Consider the following 17,859-nt stretch of genomic DNA (forward strand, 5'->3'; position numbering starts at 1 on the left):
TGTCACTTCATAAGGGAGACGAACGCACCCCGCCAATTCTTCTTTTTTAACTATAATGCTTCCTTATAACGTGTGTGTACGTGTGTGTACCCTATGCAGCATTCAACGAGTCTGTACATGTGTGAGTGTATATTTCGATGTGTACGTGTTTGTGCTGTGTACATGTTCGTATAATAACGTATATTTACCGCGACGATTGGTAAAATCGCCGCCTCTATTCGCACAGTAAAAAAGAAACAAAAAAAATCTTTCTTTTTCAAAAGATTGAAGAAAAACGAAGAAGAAAGTCTATAGACGAGATCACTGAATTATTCACCAACTTTGCACGCGGTTGATCAACGCGTGTACGATTCGATGATCGGCATAGAGGGTTGGCAATCAATGTGGGGACACTTTCTATGCAACCTATATTTCTTAGCGATAATGAAAAACAATAGAACATTGAACGAAAATGATTTAAAAAAAAATGGTAAAGAAAGTCTTAAACCTCGTCGCGTTCGATTAATTATTCACAATGGCACGAAGAAAACGATCAATCCGACTTTCCATTTTCCTCTCTTTATCCCCATCAGCATTAACTTGTTCAACGATACCTAGAAAACCTTTTAGCTTCCTCCTTCGATCGGTGTCTATTATTTTTTCGTTATTCATTATTTTCCCGTCTCCTTGTTTCCTCTCCTTTTTAAGATTCTCCTCCTCGATAAAACACCGCGAATTAAATTTGTACTCTGCGAAGAATTTTTTTTTCTTTTTTTATTATTTTTTTCCCCATTTTTTCCAGCTTCTTCTCCCTTATTTTCTCTTCCATTTTAACCTTTGTCTCGCAATATGGTCACGCCTGATGCGTAATATTTATAGAGAGCTTTTTTCAAGGCAAGAAGTGGTTTCTTTGTACCGATTAGACCTGGATTCGCGTCTCGATCGATCATTCCCGTATTCTTTTCCTCGATCTAAAACATGTCTATCTACGAAGCTTCCAGTTGTAACCTCGTGACGTGTCAATTCGTGGATTCGTCGGCAGGAAACGAGCGATTAAAAATTTCACTGTCCACAACAAGCATTAAAATATCACGTTTCGAGGACTCATAATAGACGAATCACCGTAAACGAGTAAATTTTACTTCGATTTTACGATTCACATGGCCTCTTTGCGTGGTTCGTATACAAATATTTCGATCGTATACAGATACCCTCGTAAGTATATACAATATAAAGTTTAAAAAATTCGAGAATCTCAGCGTCGAACTCGCCCAAACTCGTTGCAAATCTCACGGCCTGATAATTCCGATAACACGTTCCTTCCAAACACATGTTCGTGTAATTATTGTCTTGAATAAAATGTTATAGCTTCGGTTTACCGCGTTTACAGCTGCGGTTTACAGCTTAAATCCCTAATAAATGACTCTCGAGAATTCGTACCGGAAAGGGTGAGGATCGACGCTACTCGTCAAAAAGTTTGCTCGTTTCGCGCTCGTCCACGTTCGATTGGTGAACATTTTCATTTTTGATTTTTCGAATCTATGTAATGTTTAACCTTTTTCTCTTTCTCTTTCTCTCTCTCTCTCTCTCTCTCTGTCTCTCTCTCTCTCTCTCTCTCTCTTTCTGGACGTATCACTTCACGCAGAGATACATACACAGGTTTCGTTCGTGAACGATGTATTCCTATCGTCAGTGGCCTGGTAAAGTCACTGAGAATCCCTGTGTTTTATCGGTAAAATTCTCTTACAAGCTAAGAAAGGATAAGTATACTTCGAGTATTGTATTGTGTACAACCTACTAAACCTAGGCAAAAAGAAAAAAAAAAAGAAAGTAGGTGCTAAAACCTACAAAAAGAATTTGTCATCAGACAGAATCGATTCTCTCATTTACTTGTTACCATTCTCTGTCTTTCACACACATATGCGAACGAACAAAAAAAAGATATAACCAAAACAATAAAAAAGAATAAGAAAAGACAAGATAATAGTCATTATACTAGACAACTCGGAACGGAAGGAATCCTAACGTTTAAATCGCGTTGCGCCAGTATGTATTGCTAAGTTTCTCTTTTTGGCTAAACGTGCCTAATTGTGTATGTGTATGTGTATGTGTGTGAAATGTGCGCGCGAGCGCGCGCGCATTCGTGTGTGTGTATGTATGTGTATATATATATATATACACACATATATATATATATATAATATGTATTCTCAAGGTATACCATAAAATCAAAGTAGCTCGTGTATGTATTCAATTAGTAGGAACCATTTTAGTATTATACATTTCGAGCCTAAACACGAAATCGCGCGCATAATTGCGATCTACGAGTTCGAAACTGCCTCTTCCTCTATCTTTCTTTTCGTCTTCCGCTCTCCACCCTACATATCACTCGAAGAACGAGAATCACGTTTGTAAAATTCTGGAGCATGATTCAAACGAGATACGATAATATTAAAAATCCTACATATACCTATCGTGAAACGAAAATTCGTTGGAAAAGAAATATCGACCGGTTTATAGATAACGCGAGTTGAGAGAGGAAAATCGTTGATCGAGATGAGTCAAAGACATATAAGAATGCGGAAAAGACTTCGATGGATGCTCCAGGAGCAAAAGCAACACGAACATGAAGAAAAGATGGATCGTGGTTCTCGTTCTACTCGTGACTCTATACTATCAGTCCCCTTGCATCACATTTTTCCTTCTTTCACTCTCATTATTCTTTTGGAAAAAAAAGTACACGAGCAACTAATCGTCTATGAGCAGATCTCGTCCACGGGTGAAAGAATCGTGTCGTTCCCCTCAAGAAAGAAGAAAATCGCCCAAGCCGAAAAAAAGAACTTAAGTACTAGAAAGGTCATGGCAAGCCCTGGGGGATGGATTTTTGTTTCCAGTTCGATTAATCGACAGGTTCGATTGAATAGAAGAACGAAGGGGGGAGGGGGGGAGGAGTTCCGCATGACGAAAGGAACGACAAGAAGGGCCTGTTCTTGATTATTTTATGATTCACCTAAGTCAAAGCCTTCTTTTCCTAGTTCGCGCGCTACTTTATCTAATTCTAATTTCAAAACAGAGCAAAATTTCAAATTCAACTGACCAGTTTCAAAACGCATCATCTCGAGGATTGTGTAAGAAATATCTCCTTCTTTTTCTATCTCGAATCCTGACACCATTTATCACGTTGTCCTAAGAATTCTCTCCAGGCTATTAAAGAAAGTTTGGCCGACTTCGCTAAACATAAACCAGCATTAAGATTTCTTGTTTGCCGATTGACATGTTGAGCTACCCGGTATCGTTCTGTTTCATATTCCGCCTCTTTCCCTACGATAAAGCGAATAGACAATTAACAATCGCAATAATCGTCGCACTTCTATAGAGCGACTCTTAATCGGCGAAAACACGACCGCACGTAATTTTAAATCACGCGATAATACATAACTTTTCATGTATATACGTTTGTGTATATGTGTATGTGTATTACCACAATACGTTAAAAAGTAAAATGTAGTATGTATGAGAGTGTATTTAATGTACGTAGTGCCTTGTATACGCATGTTTGCAGGTGAGTGCGCTCTTCTAAAAAATACAAAGGGTGCTAACCCTGGCGCTACACGTATCCACTCTAGCCATTACTTTAATATTCTCTTCCCCTCCAATTATTATTATTATTCATTCTTTTTATGTGTATCCGTGTACGTACGTACGTGCCGTTGTAAACTAACTTCTCTATATATCTAGACAATATATATTTTTCCTCAACATTTATATATAATAATATGATATAATATAATAATAATATCATCGCGCCAATTGCGTACACGCTACGATCGCTGTTCTTTACTTGTCTTTCTCTCTTTTCTTTTCTACCTATAGAAAATAAAAAGGATCAAACAGTTGCCTTGGCGTTGCCTTGCTTCTCGATCCGAGACTTTCGTCTGCGATCCTATAGAAACACAGTCGTTGATACCATGAACAATATTTTCATCGCAATATATCTTTTTCACTTGAACATTTGCTGTAGCGCAACTGACATCGTCGAATAGCCATGGTGATAGACCTCTTCATCTCCAATCGTTTCATCATATTACTTTCCCCTAAATTCATGATTCATGAGATTCATTCGTCTTGGTCTGTCCCATTACTTATCGTTTATCGTGTTCACTGAGGTAGACAGATGGAATATTTTAAACAGGCTAAAAACTGTATACGCGCATATACACATGTGTATATGTGTTCATACGCATATCCTCCCGGAAGGCGTACGTGTGTCTGTGGGCAACGAAAAATTCCGTTTGTTTCTCTGTAACGAAGGAGGGATTCGTTCTCCAATCCAAAGACACATGGGTACGTATGTGTTCTGCAGTGACTTCGTTTTCTCAACTTCTTCCTTCTTCCTTCTTTGGAAAAAAATCAAAAGCGTTCCATCTCTCGTAACGAAAAGAAAACAGGAGTAAGTCTCTACTGAGGTAGTGGATGGATTTGACCGCGAAGGAAGAGGACGTGGCTGGATCCAAGATACAGGACACCTCTTTTCAGAAGTACTTCCTAATCGGGTCACGTATCACAAAATCTGTTCGGAAGATTCCGCTAACGTGCCATCTATTCCGCTTTAACGATCTCTGGCTCCTCGTTCTCGCTAAAGTCATCTTCTTCGCCGCCGGACGTCTCGCCTTCGTCCAAAAGTCCAACGTGCCTATCCTGCAACGTATCCTGACGATCCTCGTGCACTACTCCCGGTCCTCGACCCTCATCTCTGCCGATCATAGGATAATCTTCGATCCCACGACTGCCTAATTTATCCATCGCGCTCATGTGAGCCATCTTAGCCGCGTGTGCAGCCGCTACCGCAGCAGCTTGCTCTGCACTAAGTCCCATTGTGGTCAATCCGGAATTCTCCGCGATAAATTGTAGATACGTATCGATGATCGCCGATCCAGTGGCGCTGGTGTTATGATGGCTAGGATGAAGATGTCCGGGTGGATGAAGAGGAGCCGTATTTGGCTCACGGCTGCCGTGCATGGTGTCTAAAGACTTGGCCGCAATCGCCGTCGCAGTCGAATTTTTGGAGTTAATGCCGCTGTTGCTACCGCTTACTTTGGTGATCACAGTGTTATTGTTTGGCGTCGGCGATCCATACCTCAGGCTGAGCGGCAGCGTTAGGTCTTCCGGGTCGTCCCCGCCGCAGATGCTGCTTCCGGCCTCGGATGGCGCGCCTCCTCGAGGTATCTCCAGTCTCATGTCACCCCTTCTGGGTCCCGTGGGACTGGCACGAGCTCGTAATTCCGCGGGACTCACCTTGACACCCGCCTTGGCCAATAGACGCGACGCCAGTTCAGGATCGAACGGACTCGGCATCGGTAGTACTGGTAGGTCCTTAGTGCTGATTCCACGATGCTGCCGCGACATGTGCGAATGCAAAGAGTTCCTTGATTTCGCCACGGTGCCGCAGAGAACGCAACGATAGCCAGGACAGATCGTGTGCTTATCTTCCAGATGAGTTCGCAACGTGTGGGCAGATCGATAGATCTTACCGCATTTCGGGCAGGGACGTGGATCTGTGGCGCGGACCCGCATCATGTCCAAACCGCGGCGACCGACTGAAAAAAGAAGACAAACAAAAGGCTGATGAAGGCGAGTTTCCCGAGTGAAAGTCGTCTGTCGTCGTCGTTTTTTTCTTTTTTTTTTTTTTTTTTTTTTTTTGCCGAGAAACTTGCAGCTAAGGGTAGCGCAAGCCCCAGCCAATTAAACAGCATGGAAAGAAATAAAAAAAATAAACGTTGAATAGAAAACGAAAGACAGAGAGAACTTAAGGAAAAAGAAACGTTGTTCCGTTGTAGAACTCATAATATAGTCTTGGCTTGGTAAACTGAACAAATGTGGATCCATTGGAACGAAGATTGACGAGCCACGTCAGCTTCTTTGAATACCTTTTATTGTACAAAGCATTACTTAAATAGTATATACTTCATTTCGTGTGTCTTATGTATAATCTTACGTACGCTAGTATCTGCTAAAATAGTGCGTATGATGCTCTATACATTGTTCGTGGCACGAGCTGTCGCTTGTGAAAGGGATTTCCATCGAGCAACTTGTTAAATTAAAAATCAAAGATTATAGGATATCGAGTTTACCGGAAAATAAAAAGATCGATCGTAACGAATGTTCGAGACTAGCCACCATCGTCGTATCTACGAAGAATAGAGATCGTTTCTTTTTCACTTGCGCAACCAACAACTCGTGCACGCGAATATATAATATATTTATATTTATATATATTTTCCTCGTAATTTTATTCGCAGCGTATCCTCTAGTAACTATCGTACATCGGTGTGTCGAAAAAACTTAACCTGATCGGGGGATATTCTTTACCTAGGGAATACTGACGAAAAAACACAAGACTGTAGAAAAATAAGGCTAGGCGCTGTTCTTGAATCGACTGTTCATCGTGTGCTGGTCGATCGTTTCTCCAACGTTCGCTGACGCGTTATATCGTCTGTCATTTCAATATATATTCGTATATTCTATGTTTCTCTACGCGTGTGTGTGTACGTGTAAATATACGTATTAATATTCGTATTGCGGCGCGTTTCATCGAATAACGATTACGGAAGCATCGCACAACTAGTCCCGATACGCGTTCAAACATTCTTTCTTCCACGCGCCGTTCTTTCCTTTCCCAATATTTTATCGTTCCGTTCTTCTACTGTTATAAACTCGACTATGTTTCGCCCGTAGACTAAAAACTTTTCCCGACTCGTGTTTTACGCTTTTCCTTAAAAACTACGCTCGTTAACGTAAGGCTGGCTTACTCAGCTTTAGAGGAACATTGTTTTCTCTTGTTTAAGATACGTTAACCTAATCATTAATTATATTATCGTCAACATCGTAGTCTTACAAACAACGTCGACCTTATTAATACACGATCTCTATTGATGTGACTACAGTTTTTTCCTTTTTATCTTTTTTTCTTTTTTTTCTTTAATCAGGCTCTACTAGAAATACTGTTTCGTACATTTTTTTTCTTTTTATACAAAATCAACTCTTTCTCTCTCTCTCTTCTATATATATATAGATTTAATCTTTATATATATATATATATATATATCTCTATATTTATATTTATTTATTTATATATAATATATTCCTTCTCTTTTCATCTCTTTTTATTTATATATATAATAATAATAATAATCTCCCGAATATATTTACAAAGTGTGCGCTTCTCAGTGGGCATTAATTGTCAGGAAGAGAGGTGGGTGGTTGTGCGACGTCTCGAGAATAAAGCACTAAAAAGGGACAATGTCATCCTAGACGTAACTCGCCTCGAAATCGTTCTCAACCCTCCTCTCCTCCTCCGCTGCTACCATACAACCCCTACCATACAATCCATACAATCGCGTATACAACCCCTTCGAACGATTATAGACTCTGGCACGCAAGACCTTTTCGTAGAAACGCACCCTCCACTGTGTCCAAGAAACAGATACCGAGACACGTGTGCTCGGATCGATGAAACGATGTGACAAAGGGAATAAAAAAACCGCGTTCAAATTCGCATACCGAACAAGGTACTTCTAGAAACAAACGAAGAACAGATAGCAATATTCAACCGAGAAGAAAAAAGAAAACATTTAAAAAATACGAAATCGGATATGCGCGACAAGAAAAATAAAATGACTACGAGATTTTAATGTAACCCAGACAGATAGCCAGCGATCGTTCGTTGCCTCTTTATCAGACGTAAGTCCATCTAAGCGTCTTTATCTGATCCCATTGCACCGGATGCTTCAAACGCATGTGGTTCCTCACACTGTTAGGGTGAGAGAATGTTTTCGCGCAAGAGGCAACGGGACATGTGGGCGAGTCTCGCGGATAATGATGCTCCAAGTGAGCCCTCATTGTACTGATATCCAGCAACATCCTACAACAAAGGGGACACCTGTAACCGTGCTGTTGATGATGATCGCGTATCATCTTTTGCTGCCTGTAGTCCGCCTGGCTCCGTTGATATTTGGTCGTAGTGGTGCTCGTGGTGGATGCGGTGGTGGTCGACTGGTCTTGCTGCTGTTGCTGCTGGTCGTCTTCCTGTAGCGCCTGATGATGATGGTGAGGAGGAGGAACGGATAGTGGATGATGATGACGATGCCGATGATGTTGCTGGTGATGGCTGTGGTGGTGGTGGTAAGCCGCGCCCTCTGCCTCATCGAGCCCGTGATCTGCAACCACCACCACACCAACGTTACCACCAGCCACCACCATCATAAACTCAAACCCAAGCCCCTCCCTAATAAAAACAGAGAGTACCAAAGCGCGCGAATATGTGTTCAAACCGCCTTCCGACCCCCCGGATTTCCCCTGTAAATCCTTACCCACCCGTATCCCCCCATTGATTCATGCGGAATATCTAGAGAGGTTACGTCTCCCGCAAATAGTTACCGGTTACTGGTATATCTGGCGGATCGCTAATTGCTCTCTCTCTCTCTCTCTCTCTGCTCGATATCGCGCGCAATTGGCAGACAGAGGACTGCACGGAATTCGCGCAATCACCGCGTAAATCGAATACTGACGGTAGAGACGCTTGAACGTGTCCCGGCAGAATCTCACGTGCCAGATTATTACGGAAACCGTTCGATTCTCTCTGTGAATATACGCGCGCGTATGCGTGGGGTGGCTGAACACGCTTCCCCGGATATTATAGTTCGTCGACTCCAAAACCAGATCCACGCGGATTTTGGCTCGAAGGTGGCGGAGGTGTGTAAGCGTTCTTTATTACGTGTTAACTTAGAAAATACCCCTTTTACTTTACGTAAGCGATCGAGCATATTATACTCGATAGATTTTCCATGTTTGCCACGTCTATCTTCGAACCTGCCGGAAATCTTATTACGGACCTTTCGTCCGTACCGTGTCTATTATACTGTCTTTTCTACGTATGATATCCGTGATCGTGGAACGTTAAGCGTACCTCGTTACACTGTAAAACGGTAAAGTTCCTTGTCTATGGCAAGGATTCTTGATCACTTCGTCTGCCATCTGCTTAAAGTCTGTAGAAAATAGGAATCTGAATGTGACCTCGCTGATACAGGCGACCACACCTCGAACGTCACGCTTTAACCGTTTTAACCTCCCTCGTTCTATGTATAAATACGAATCAGGACGTAACCTGATTTTCTCGAATATCTTCTCTTTTGTAAAAATAACGCGACGATAAACCGACTGAAATCGAACCGAAACCGGATAATATCTATCATGGATACAATGACAGCGACCATTTCGAGTTCTAAAATAATCCGATCGAAAATCTCGATTCGTTTCTGTACCAATTACGGTCATCCTGTATCGACGAATGACATGCAAGAACAACCCCCGACTTCATCTGGTCGCGGATCGTTTTTTGTGGATGCTGTTCGACGAGAACGGGACGGCAGACGACGAGGACCGCACTCATGGCAATGAGGAGGACGAAGAGGGTGACTGATGCTGCTGTTGATTAGGATTGTTCAAACTGGGCCGTTGGTGTATTCCGTGCGCCTGAAGCTGATGATTGATCAGGTAATGCTTGGTCTTGCACCGTTTCCCGCACACGTTGCACTGCGGCCACGTCTCCGGCGGCGGCCAATTCGAGTGGACATTTTTCACGTGTTGCCGAAGGTTGCTCGGCGACGAGTAGCTTCTGCCGCAGTAACGACAGAGAGGCCTAGCATCGTCGTGGCGCAGTGCCGTGTAGAGTCTCGCGAAATTCTCCACGGCTTGCGTAGTTTCGCTGGCGGCCGCAGCCACCGCCGCCATCGCGGCTTCCTCCCTCTTCGGCATCACCGATCCTACAACCAGGACGTGCCCGTCAGTTGATTCTCTTTCATTTCTTTCTTTCTCACTCTCTCCCTTTTACATTCAGGATTTATTTCTCTCTGTCGTTTCGTTCGTTCTTTTTCTCACAAGCGTCCGTTCTTCTCTTTTGCTCTTCTCAACACATACAATCATACAGCAGTTGCTCCTTCTCATATACGTGCAAACACATTAAGCCTCTCTTCTCACCGACATACGCCCACACACTAGTCACACACGTGTGACCAGTCTCTCACACGTGTTCCTTTCCTCTCTCTTTCTCTCTCTCTCTCTCTCTCTCTCTTTCTCTCTCTCTCTCTTTCTCTCTCTCTCTTCCTCTCGTGTCTTCAACGTTTTCTCACTTTCTCTCTCGATCGTGTTCCGCACCCTCGGGCCACACGATATCGTACCCGATCGATCTTTCCTCTCTCTCTCTTCCTCTGCCACGTGCACACAGGCTGCACTTCATGCACACGCACTCTCATACCTGAACACACACGCACGCAGGCTACTCTCGTACTCTCAGGGCATGCCCGGTTGTAGGATGTTTGGTGTGTTGTTGTAGTTGTTGTTGATGTTGATGATGTTGTAGCTGTCAACGTTGATCTCGTTTAACAAATTAACTCTACGTCGATTCGTGGCGAAACCAGCGCATAGATCACGGAACTCGTGCGTAATTCGGGCTACCTGCGCACGCTTCCTTCGATCCATCCCTTGAGACCTTAAACTGTGTTTCAGAGCCTGTTAATCGAAACTGAAGCCGTCTTGTCGGATCGTTCCCTTTTCTTCTCGACTATTCTCTAATCGTAAGACGTTCTTTTTCAATCGGGTCCAGCGACAGCCGCGGGAGACTGTCACCGGAAGTGCTCTTCTGCTCGCGCCTCGTCGACAAAATCGTAGGTGACAGAAGATAGAAGAGAAATGTATATGATCCTCCACAACGTCGCCACCTTCGTCCTCGTGCATTCCAAGCTCTCGATGCCAGAGAGTAAGAGAGTAAGAGAGTAAGAGAGAGAGAGAGAGAGAGAGAAAGAGAGAGAAAAGTAATGGAGGGGGGAAGGGGAATAAGAAAAGGAGAGGCCAGAATATAAAGGCAAAGAAAAAAAGAAACAAAAATAGAGAAGAACTCAGACAAAAGGGAGTTTCAGATGTAAGAGTAAGATAAGCGAAGACGAAAGACAGGGTGGAGTCGTAAGAGGAGGAAGGAGGAGTACGAAGAAAGGAGGAGACAGTCAGAAAGAGAGAGAGTGTGCGAACTACGTAAGAACCCTCGTATTGATCCACCCTCTACGCCTCGTTACGACTATCTTTCCTACGAATCTCTAAGCAAAAGGCCTCTCCCACTTTCGTGCACGTCTCATTACGTAAAAGGGCAAGAATGTGCAGGCACGACGTGACAGGTATCCGCCTTCGAAATTGTCTTCCATAAGTATTGTGCCACCCTCCGATTCATTCCGCCACTCTGGATTCCGCCACTTTGTTTAGAGAACCATAGAGGACGATCCTCCACCTCCACTATTCGAAAACGTTATTAACTTTACGGCTGATGAAATCGCGTTTAATTTACGATTGTGTACTAACGTCGATCGTCTATTACAAGTCGAATCAGCGAGAATAAGGATTAATCTTGGCCTCGTGAAATATGACCGGGATAAGAAGCTTCACACGATGGAAAAAGCGATCCGCGGTCACCGCACAGAGAGAGTTTTGCGCGCAGCTTGTGATTTACAGCGCTGGGACGAGCCGATTTATTAGAATTACGTGAACGGTACATACACCCGGAAAACCATATTCAACGATGATTTACGTATCGGCTCTGCCGCGTTCTGCTTGGAATTAAGGTCACGCTGCACGTTCCAGCCACGAATCGGTTTTGAAATACCGGTTGTTATCTATGATGAAAGTAAACGCGCTAACGAGTGGTAAAAATGACACCTGCGCTAGAATCGCGTGGAAGGTTTTCTCAACCATCCAATTCCTTCGTTTTCTGTCTTTTTCATTTGAATTGAGACTTTATTGCCGGTAGCACGAATTTATTACCATTAGATACAGTGTGTCTGGTAACTGATAGTAAGACCGTGTAAGGTGTAATTTTTCATGAAAAAATACCGCGAAAACGCAGGAAAAACTTCTTTCGAGAAAAATGAAAATCTGCCTGAAAATTCGAAAATTCGATAGACTAACTGTAAGTTTCTACTCAAGTATTTATATTTTTGACGTATTTTTCATGAGGATTCGTCCCTTGCCCGATTATGTCACCAGTTACCACATACTCTGTATACAAAATACAGTTAGCGCAATACGTTCGCTTTGCTTACAAGAATTTCGTTTTACTGTATAGAATAAATATAGAAAGGCCACGTGGAACCGTAAAAGTAACCGTGAAAGTAAAGAACCGAGTAAAATTCGAATAATTATGAGGAAACTTTTTCTACGCGAGATAGAATCACGTAAGACAGTCGGCTGAGTAATTGTACCAGCGAGTTCGATCGATTAGGGTGGGAAATGTACGTGCGCGCTTGATTACAACGGACCTTCGAGCCGATCGGTCGGAAGAGAGTGATAGAACGTCGGGAATGACGGGGGATGGGGAGGGACGTCGAACCGGAAGAGAAAGCACGAGGGTAGAAATGGAATGGTGGCCCTGTGACAGAAGGACCACAGAAGCGCTATGAAATATAGACAGACGATGAGAAGTACAGGATGTATCTATAGTAGCGACTATTCAAAAATGCAGAAAATGTTTATTCATCGATATCGTAAAAATATCTCAAAAATTGAAACATTTTACTCTCGCCTAAGAGCTATAGATCCGGATGGATTACATCAAGAAACAAAAGAATTCCAAAGAAAAAAAGATGGAAGAAAGCAACAGGAGGAATGGAAGTAGAACGAACAAGAACAACGTTCTACTTCGAAAAAAAGAACCAGATGTAAATTGAGAAAACTGAGAAACAACGAAGAGGTTAGAAGTCCAACACGAAGAAAGAGAAAAAAAAGAACGAAAGCAATGAAAGGAAGAAACTAATAAGCGACAGACGAGAGAGGAAGGAACGGTGTTGACGAGGAAGGAACTTCAGTAGTGAGGCTGGGATGATTGCGCCATTCCATTAGCGGCGTCGCTCCGACGAATTGCGCTGCATTAACGAGGAGCCGCTTCTCAAGAAGCAGTCAGCACGCTGATTGGCCGAAGGGAAGTCGAAGATCGATGTCTTCGGCTTTCCGCTAAAGTTCTTCGCTGTCTGTCTCCTCTTACGCAACGAAATGTCTTGGGAACGTCGATCCCGCGAACGACCGCGTGGGTATCGTCATGAAACTGCCGGATAATTCTCTATACCAACGAATACATCGAGACTAGTCGGCTCTCTAACGCGGGCGAAACTTTAGATCCTTTCAATCATGTCGGCCATTGACTCTCCCTGGGGGACTAATCAGGGGAAAATCACTGTAGCCTTCCTTTCGCGGAGGATCCTTTTCATTGGTTCTCGGTCAATCAAACTCGCAACCGGCTATAAATTTCTCTAATTATTTGTATTCTCCCTTCGCACGAAAATTTTGTATCTCGAGGAAAGATTTTTTTTATGAAAATTCTAGAAAGATAATCTTCCTTGATCGATCGAACTTTCAACTGGCTATAAAATTTTCTAACAATCTCTATAGGAAAATCATATTTTTTGAAGGAAGAATTCTTTTATGGAAAGTTCACGAAGACGATCTTGTTCTTAACTGCAAGGATGCAAAGATTATTACCAATATTCCTTTTATCCAATAAAAGATTCTTTCGATATTAAAATTCCTTCTGTCTTCTTTCTCCTTTTATCGCGTTGTAAATTCAAATAAGATCGACGCGAAAGTTCGAGCAAAGCTTCAGCTTTTCAATAGGCCCAGTTTAGCGTTTCCTCGGGAAGTCGAGTAATTTCGAAGCGATCAATAACCTCGCTCTTTATCCGTCCCGCGTGCCGCGCGTCGAGTTCCTTCGAACGGTTATTCCCGTCGGAAGGTACACCTGGTTTCCGGTAGCGAAGTTTCTTTAACGATCGGTTACATCGAACGCGGCTCGGCACGGCTTAGGTTTATGACAGGCTGATGTATGGGGGCTCGGTGAACGGACAGAGAGGTGGGGAGGGACGTGGCGCGAGAGAACCGGGAGAGAAAAGTTTAATTTAGGTGGCCCACGTTGTTGCCTACGAACTCGTGGCCCTCGTGCGCATCCACTTCCACCGCGACGCCCCTTGTCAGAACCAAGTTTTTACGAGCCTTCTCGTGAAGCTCCACGAAGAGCGAGCGAGAGAGAGAGAGAGAGAGAGAGAGAGAGAGAGAGAGAAAAGGCGAAAAAAAATCGGCGAGAAAAAGTGAAGAGCGTCGCGGTGCTCGGGCGAATAACTTTCGTCCTTTCGCTCGTCGACTCGTTTTCGCGCGTTCTTTGTTACATCTACACCGGTAATTCCTCCCTTCCGTCGTTCTCTTAATTAACCCTGACGTCGCGAGGATATACGAAATTCCAAAGCGACACGTTTGTCGAGAGACGTACAATCCCCTGGGAGACCGGAAGAACCTGCCAATCACGAAACCCAATACATAGTATCTGTGTCTCCCTTTCCTTCTTTCTTTTTCCTTAAATTGAAAAATCGTGTATGCCTCAGGGCGTATCGCGTGTGTGACGCGTGACAAGACCCGCGTGTCAAGCGCCGTTCCTCTTTCTAAGGCACGCTACTATAGAGGGAAAACTATATAAGGGGTTGAATCCGCGGGGATGGTTGGAAGAGTAGTTCGAACGACTTTGGACAGTGAAACGGCGTGAGAGACGGGTGTTTGGACGATCGTGGGGATCCTGAGGAAGCTAAGGGTGGTTGGTTGGCGGTGGCGGCAGTGGCGTCAGTGACGGCGTCAGCGGGGGTGGCGGTGGTTCAGTGTGGCAAGGGTGGGCGCCGGGGGCAAGTGAGGGCAGATCAATGCGGACATGTGCGGGAAATTGCACAGGGATCGATCCCGGGACCCTCGGGGGAAGCACGGCCTCTCACTCTTTCTCTCTCTCTCTCTCTCTTTGCTCTGTCTCTCACTTTAGCCCCTCCTCCCCCATCTCGCTCTGCTGCTGCCCTCGTAACCGTCTCTCGCCTTCTCACAACTCGTCCCTCTCTTCCTCGTTCATGAAAACGTCCGATGGCTTTTGCGCGTCGCTCAACCAACTTCGCCTGGAACGCTCCTCTGTTCCCGTTTCTTCCCTTATTTTTAGAGGACATTTGTTGCGTCGTCTCCGCGGATAGGGGCCGGCTAATTCGAACGTATTTACCGACGAGAAGAGATACGAGCTTTCTTTCTCGGAAGTAGCTCGTGCGTCCTTTAATCGAAAGGGATGAGCCACGTCACACGATGATAACGAGCGGCGTGTAATTAAGTTTCTTAAGATTAATTGTACGATTGACGTGCGTCGTAAATCACGGGGAAATAAATGGAATTACACTGACTGTTTAACATCGGTGAAAAATCTGGAAACGACCAACCGTTCGAAATCGTATAGAATCTATTCGGGAAACCCTCCCAGCGGGGGATCCAAGGAAAACTGATATCCCGAGTCGACAAAAGCCTAACACGTTAGATAGCGATATAGCGAAGCAACGAAGAATGAGACAGAACACGGCCCTGGGGTGTTACCTTCGGTGAAATTGATGAGGAGTTGCTCTAGAGAAAAGTGGAAGGTCCTTGGATTCCCTGGGATCTACGCAGCGTCGAAAATTCGTGACAATGGCCAGGACGAACCTAACCTAACGGGATCTTCATGAAAAATGCAATCTAGGACAAGGTGGAAGAAGAAAAAAACGAGCTCAAATGAGAAATAGAACATTAGCGGCATAGAACAAAAAGGGTCGTTCGACATAAATATCTCTGACAGAATAAAATATCTATTCTCTCTCCCTCGCTATCCTCGACCTCCTCCCTTCCTTTCTTTCCTCGCCGCTTTAATTTCAAGCTCTATTTTAATTTCAAATACGTCTGTCCGCGAGACTGTTTTAAAATTGAAGCGGCGCGCGAGCTTTTAATAAAAGCACTATACGCGCGTCCAGGTCGCCTTTAATTCAGAAACTACACCGGGAACGAACATTTAGCGCGGCAATAACGAAACTCTATAATCTCTCGCGTCCTCTCTAATCCCTCCTGGCGAACGTGAGAACCGAAAATAACGCTCGCAGTCTGGACTCGAAACTCGGATAGGAAAGGCTAAAAGCTTTCTAGCAGACAGCGGCGTGTTGGAGAGAGGGGAAAAAAACGAAGATGTGGGGAAAGAGGGGTGAAAAGTAGAGAGAAGAGGGTGAGGAGACGGAGACGGGTAAGGTGAAACAGATCTCGAAGCAACTTGTCCATTTCCTGATACCGGCCACTCGTTGGAATTCAATCAAACTTGCAAAGCTTTCCAAGGACCAGAGAACTCTCTCTCTCTCTCTCTCTCACTTTCTTCTTCTTCTTCTTCTTCTTCGGGTAGCCGAGCTTACGGCTAAAGTAAACAACGAGTCCCCGATAGATAGAGGACCGCAGACCTCGAGACGATAACAACGACGAGGAGAAGGAGAACGCGAAAGGAACGTTTCTTCCATCGTACTTGTTTGTACTTCTTCGAGAAAACTGAGAAGTAAGAGAAGGATAAGAGAGTTTACAGTGGAGAAAATCACTGGGTGAAGAAGGAAGTTGAAGCGAGGAAGAAGATGGAGAGTGGCGTGGAAAATCAATGTGGTCAGAGAGAAGATAGGGGTGGATGTAGCGAGAGAAAGAGACGGATGGTAGCTGAAGACGAAGGGGGTTCCTTTATGTCGGGTCACGTCTTTAATATACCTCGCGTGGGCGGCGGTGGCTGCGGCAGCTTAATCAATCTTCCTGCTAAAGTGTGCTGCACCACCACCCCATCCGTCGTTGCTGCAACCGTGAAATCCAATCTCATTCTATCGTTCCTCTACGTTCGACGCGGAACAATCGATACGCTCTAGGCGGAATAAGCCTGGTGTACGCGATGCCTGCACATAGAGAGAGAGAAAAAGAGAGAGAGAGAGAGACCTATGCATTCTGTGCTGGTCAGAAATTAGAAAATTTATATAACATGAACTCTGATATACGTATCCAAGTGCATGAAGAGTAGGACCACCACCGTTATCAATTAGAGAGAAATTTAATTAAGATGCTCGCTCCGTTCATAAAAGAGGTGGGATTTAGTTTCTTTAATTAATTCCACCGTATCGTGTCCTCTTTCTTCGTGCGTTACGAAATCTCTACGGGAGCCGGACAAGTTTCCCCTACCTCTATTTTTTATTCGGTTTTGAAAGGGAAGAATCGATAAGATGGGACTAAGAGCGATACCTGGATTGTGCACGAGTAGAATAACAAAAGGGACAAGGCGCCATGTGACACGCGCGCTCCAACCGCGCGCACTCTCCGTTCGTCATTTTTCTTGATGGCGCGCCAAACTTTCGTAATTTCGAGTGGCAACGTCTGCGACGCATAACTCGTGGAAAAGTTAGAGCTAGACGAATATCACTGTCAAGGCGTTCGTGACTCTTTACTCTAGTTTCGTTGCTATTCTTTACGTTAATGGAGCCTCCTGTCAATTCTGTTAATGACTCTCCACGACGAAAACACGCGTGGAAATTAGTCAATCCGGAATAACTGACGCAATACCATCGCTAAGTAACTAAATATAGTTACGATAAATTTAGCTAAAATAATATTACCAAGTTGAAACTCGTGTACGTTCAACTTCTTTTCCTTCTTTTCGAGGCAATATAGCAGGACTCAGAGATACTTCTAACCTAAATAACTCTACCTTATCCTATCCTTTAATTTCACCGCGTTTCTATCGTTGTCCCTCTTTGTTAACGAAATTAGAAGGAGAAAAGATAGGAACAGACAGTTTTACGCAGCGATCTAACGACTTTGCGTCCGGACAGCAGACTAATGCGATAGATACCAAAAGGGAATTGCAATTGTCATTTGTCCAGACGACGCAATATAGGATGAACCGCCCTTCGGCTTGGTCGATCATCCCCTTTCCCCGCGCACGTTCCGCCAACA

At 44.1% G+C, this 17,859-nt stretch overlaps 1 protein-coding gene across 12 annotated transcripts in view; it reads right to left on the reverse strand.

The window, feature by feature from the left end:
* The window catches only part of LOC126872319 (protein abrupt-like), a 78,616-nt gene that overhangs the window by 8,594 nt on the left and 52,163 nt on the right, over positions 1-17,859 (reverse strand). For 5 of the 12 annotated variants that reach the window (XM_050632123.1, XM_050632122.1, XM_050632124.1 and 2 more), the window contains exon 8: positions 631-5,576. The exons of 1 other annotated variant lie outside the window; for it this stretch is intronic. In XM_050632123.1, the coding sequence (XP_050488080.1) occupies positions 4,579-5,576 (998 nt within the window). In that variant the 3' untranslated portion in view covers positions 631-4,578. Of the gene's footprint in view, positions 1-630; positions 5,577-5,894; positions 12,474-17,859 lie in introns of those variants that run through there. 6 more of the 12 variants (XR_007691941.1, XM_050632128.1, XM_050632129.1 and 3 more) reach the window with 6 other exon arrangements.

This window comes from Bombus huntii, chromosome 13 (assembly GCF_024542735.1).
Source record: "Bombus huntii isolate Logan2020A chromosome 13, iyBomHunt1.1, whole genome shotgun sequence".
NCBI classification, from domain to species: Eukaryota; Metazoa; Arthropoda; class Insecta; order Hymenoptera; family Apidae; genus Bombus; species Bombus huntii.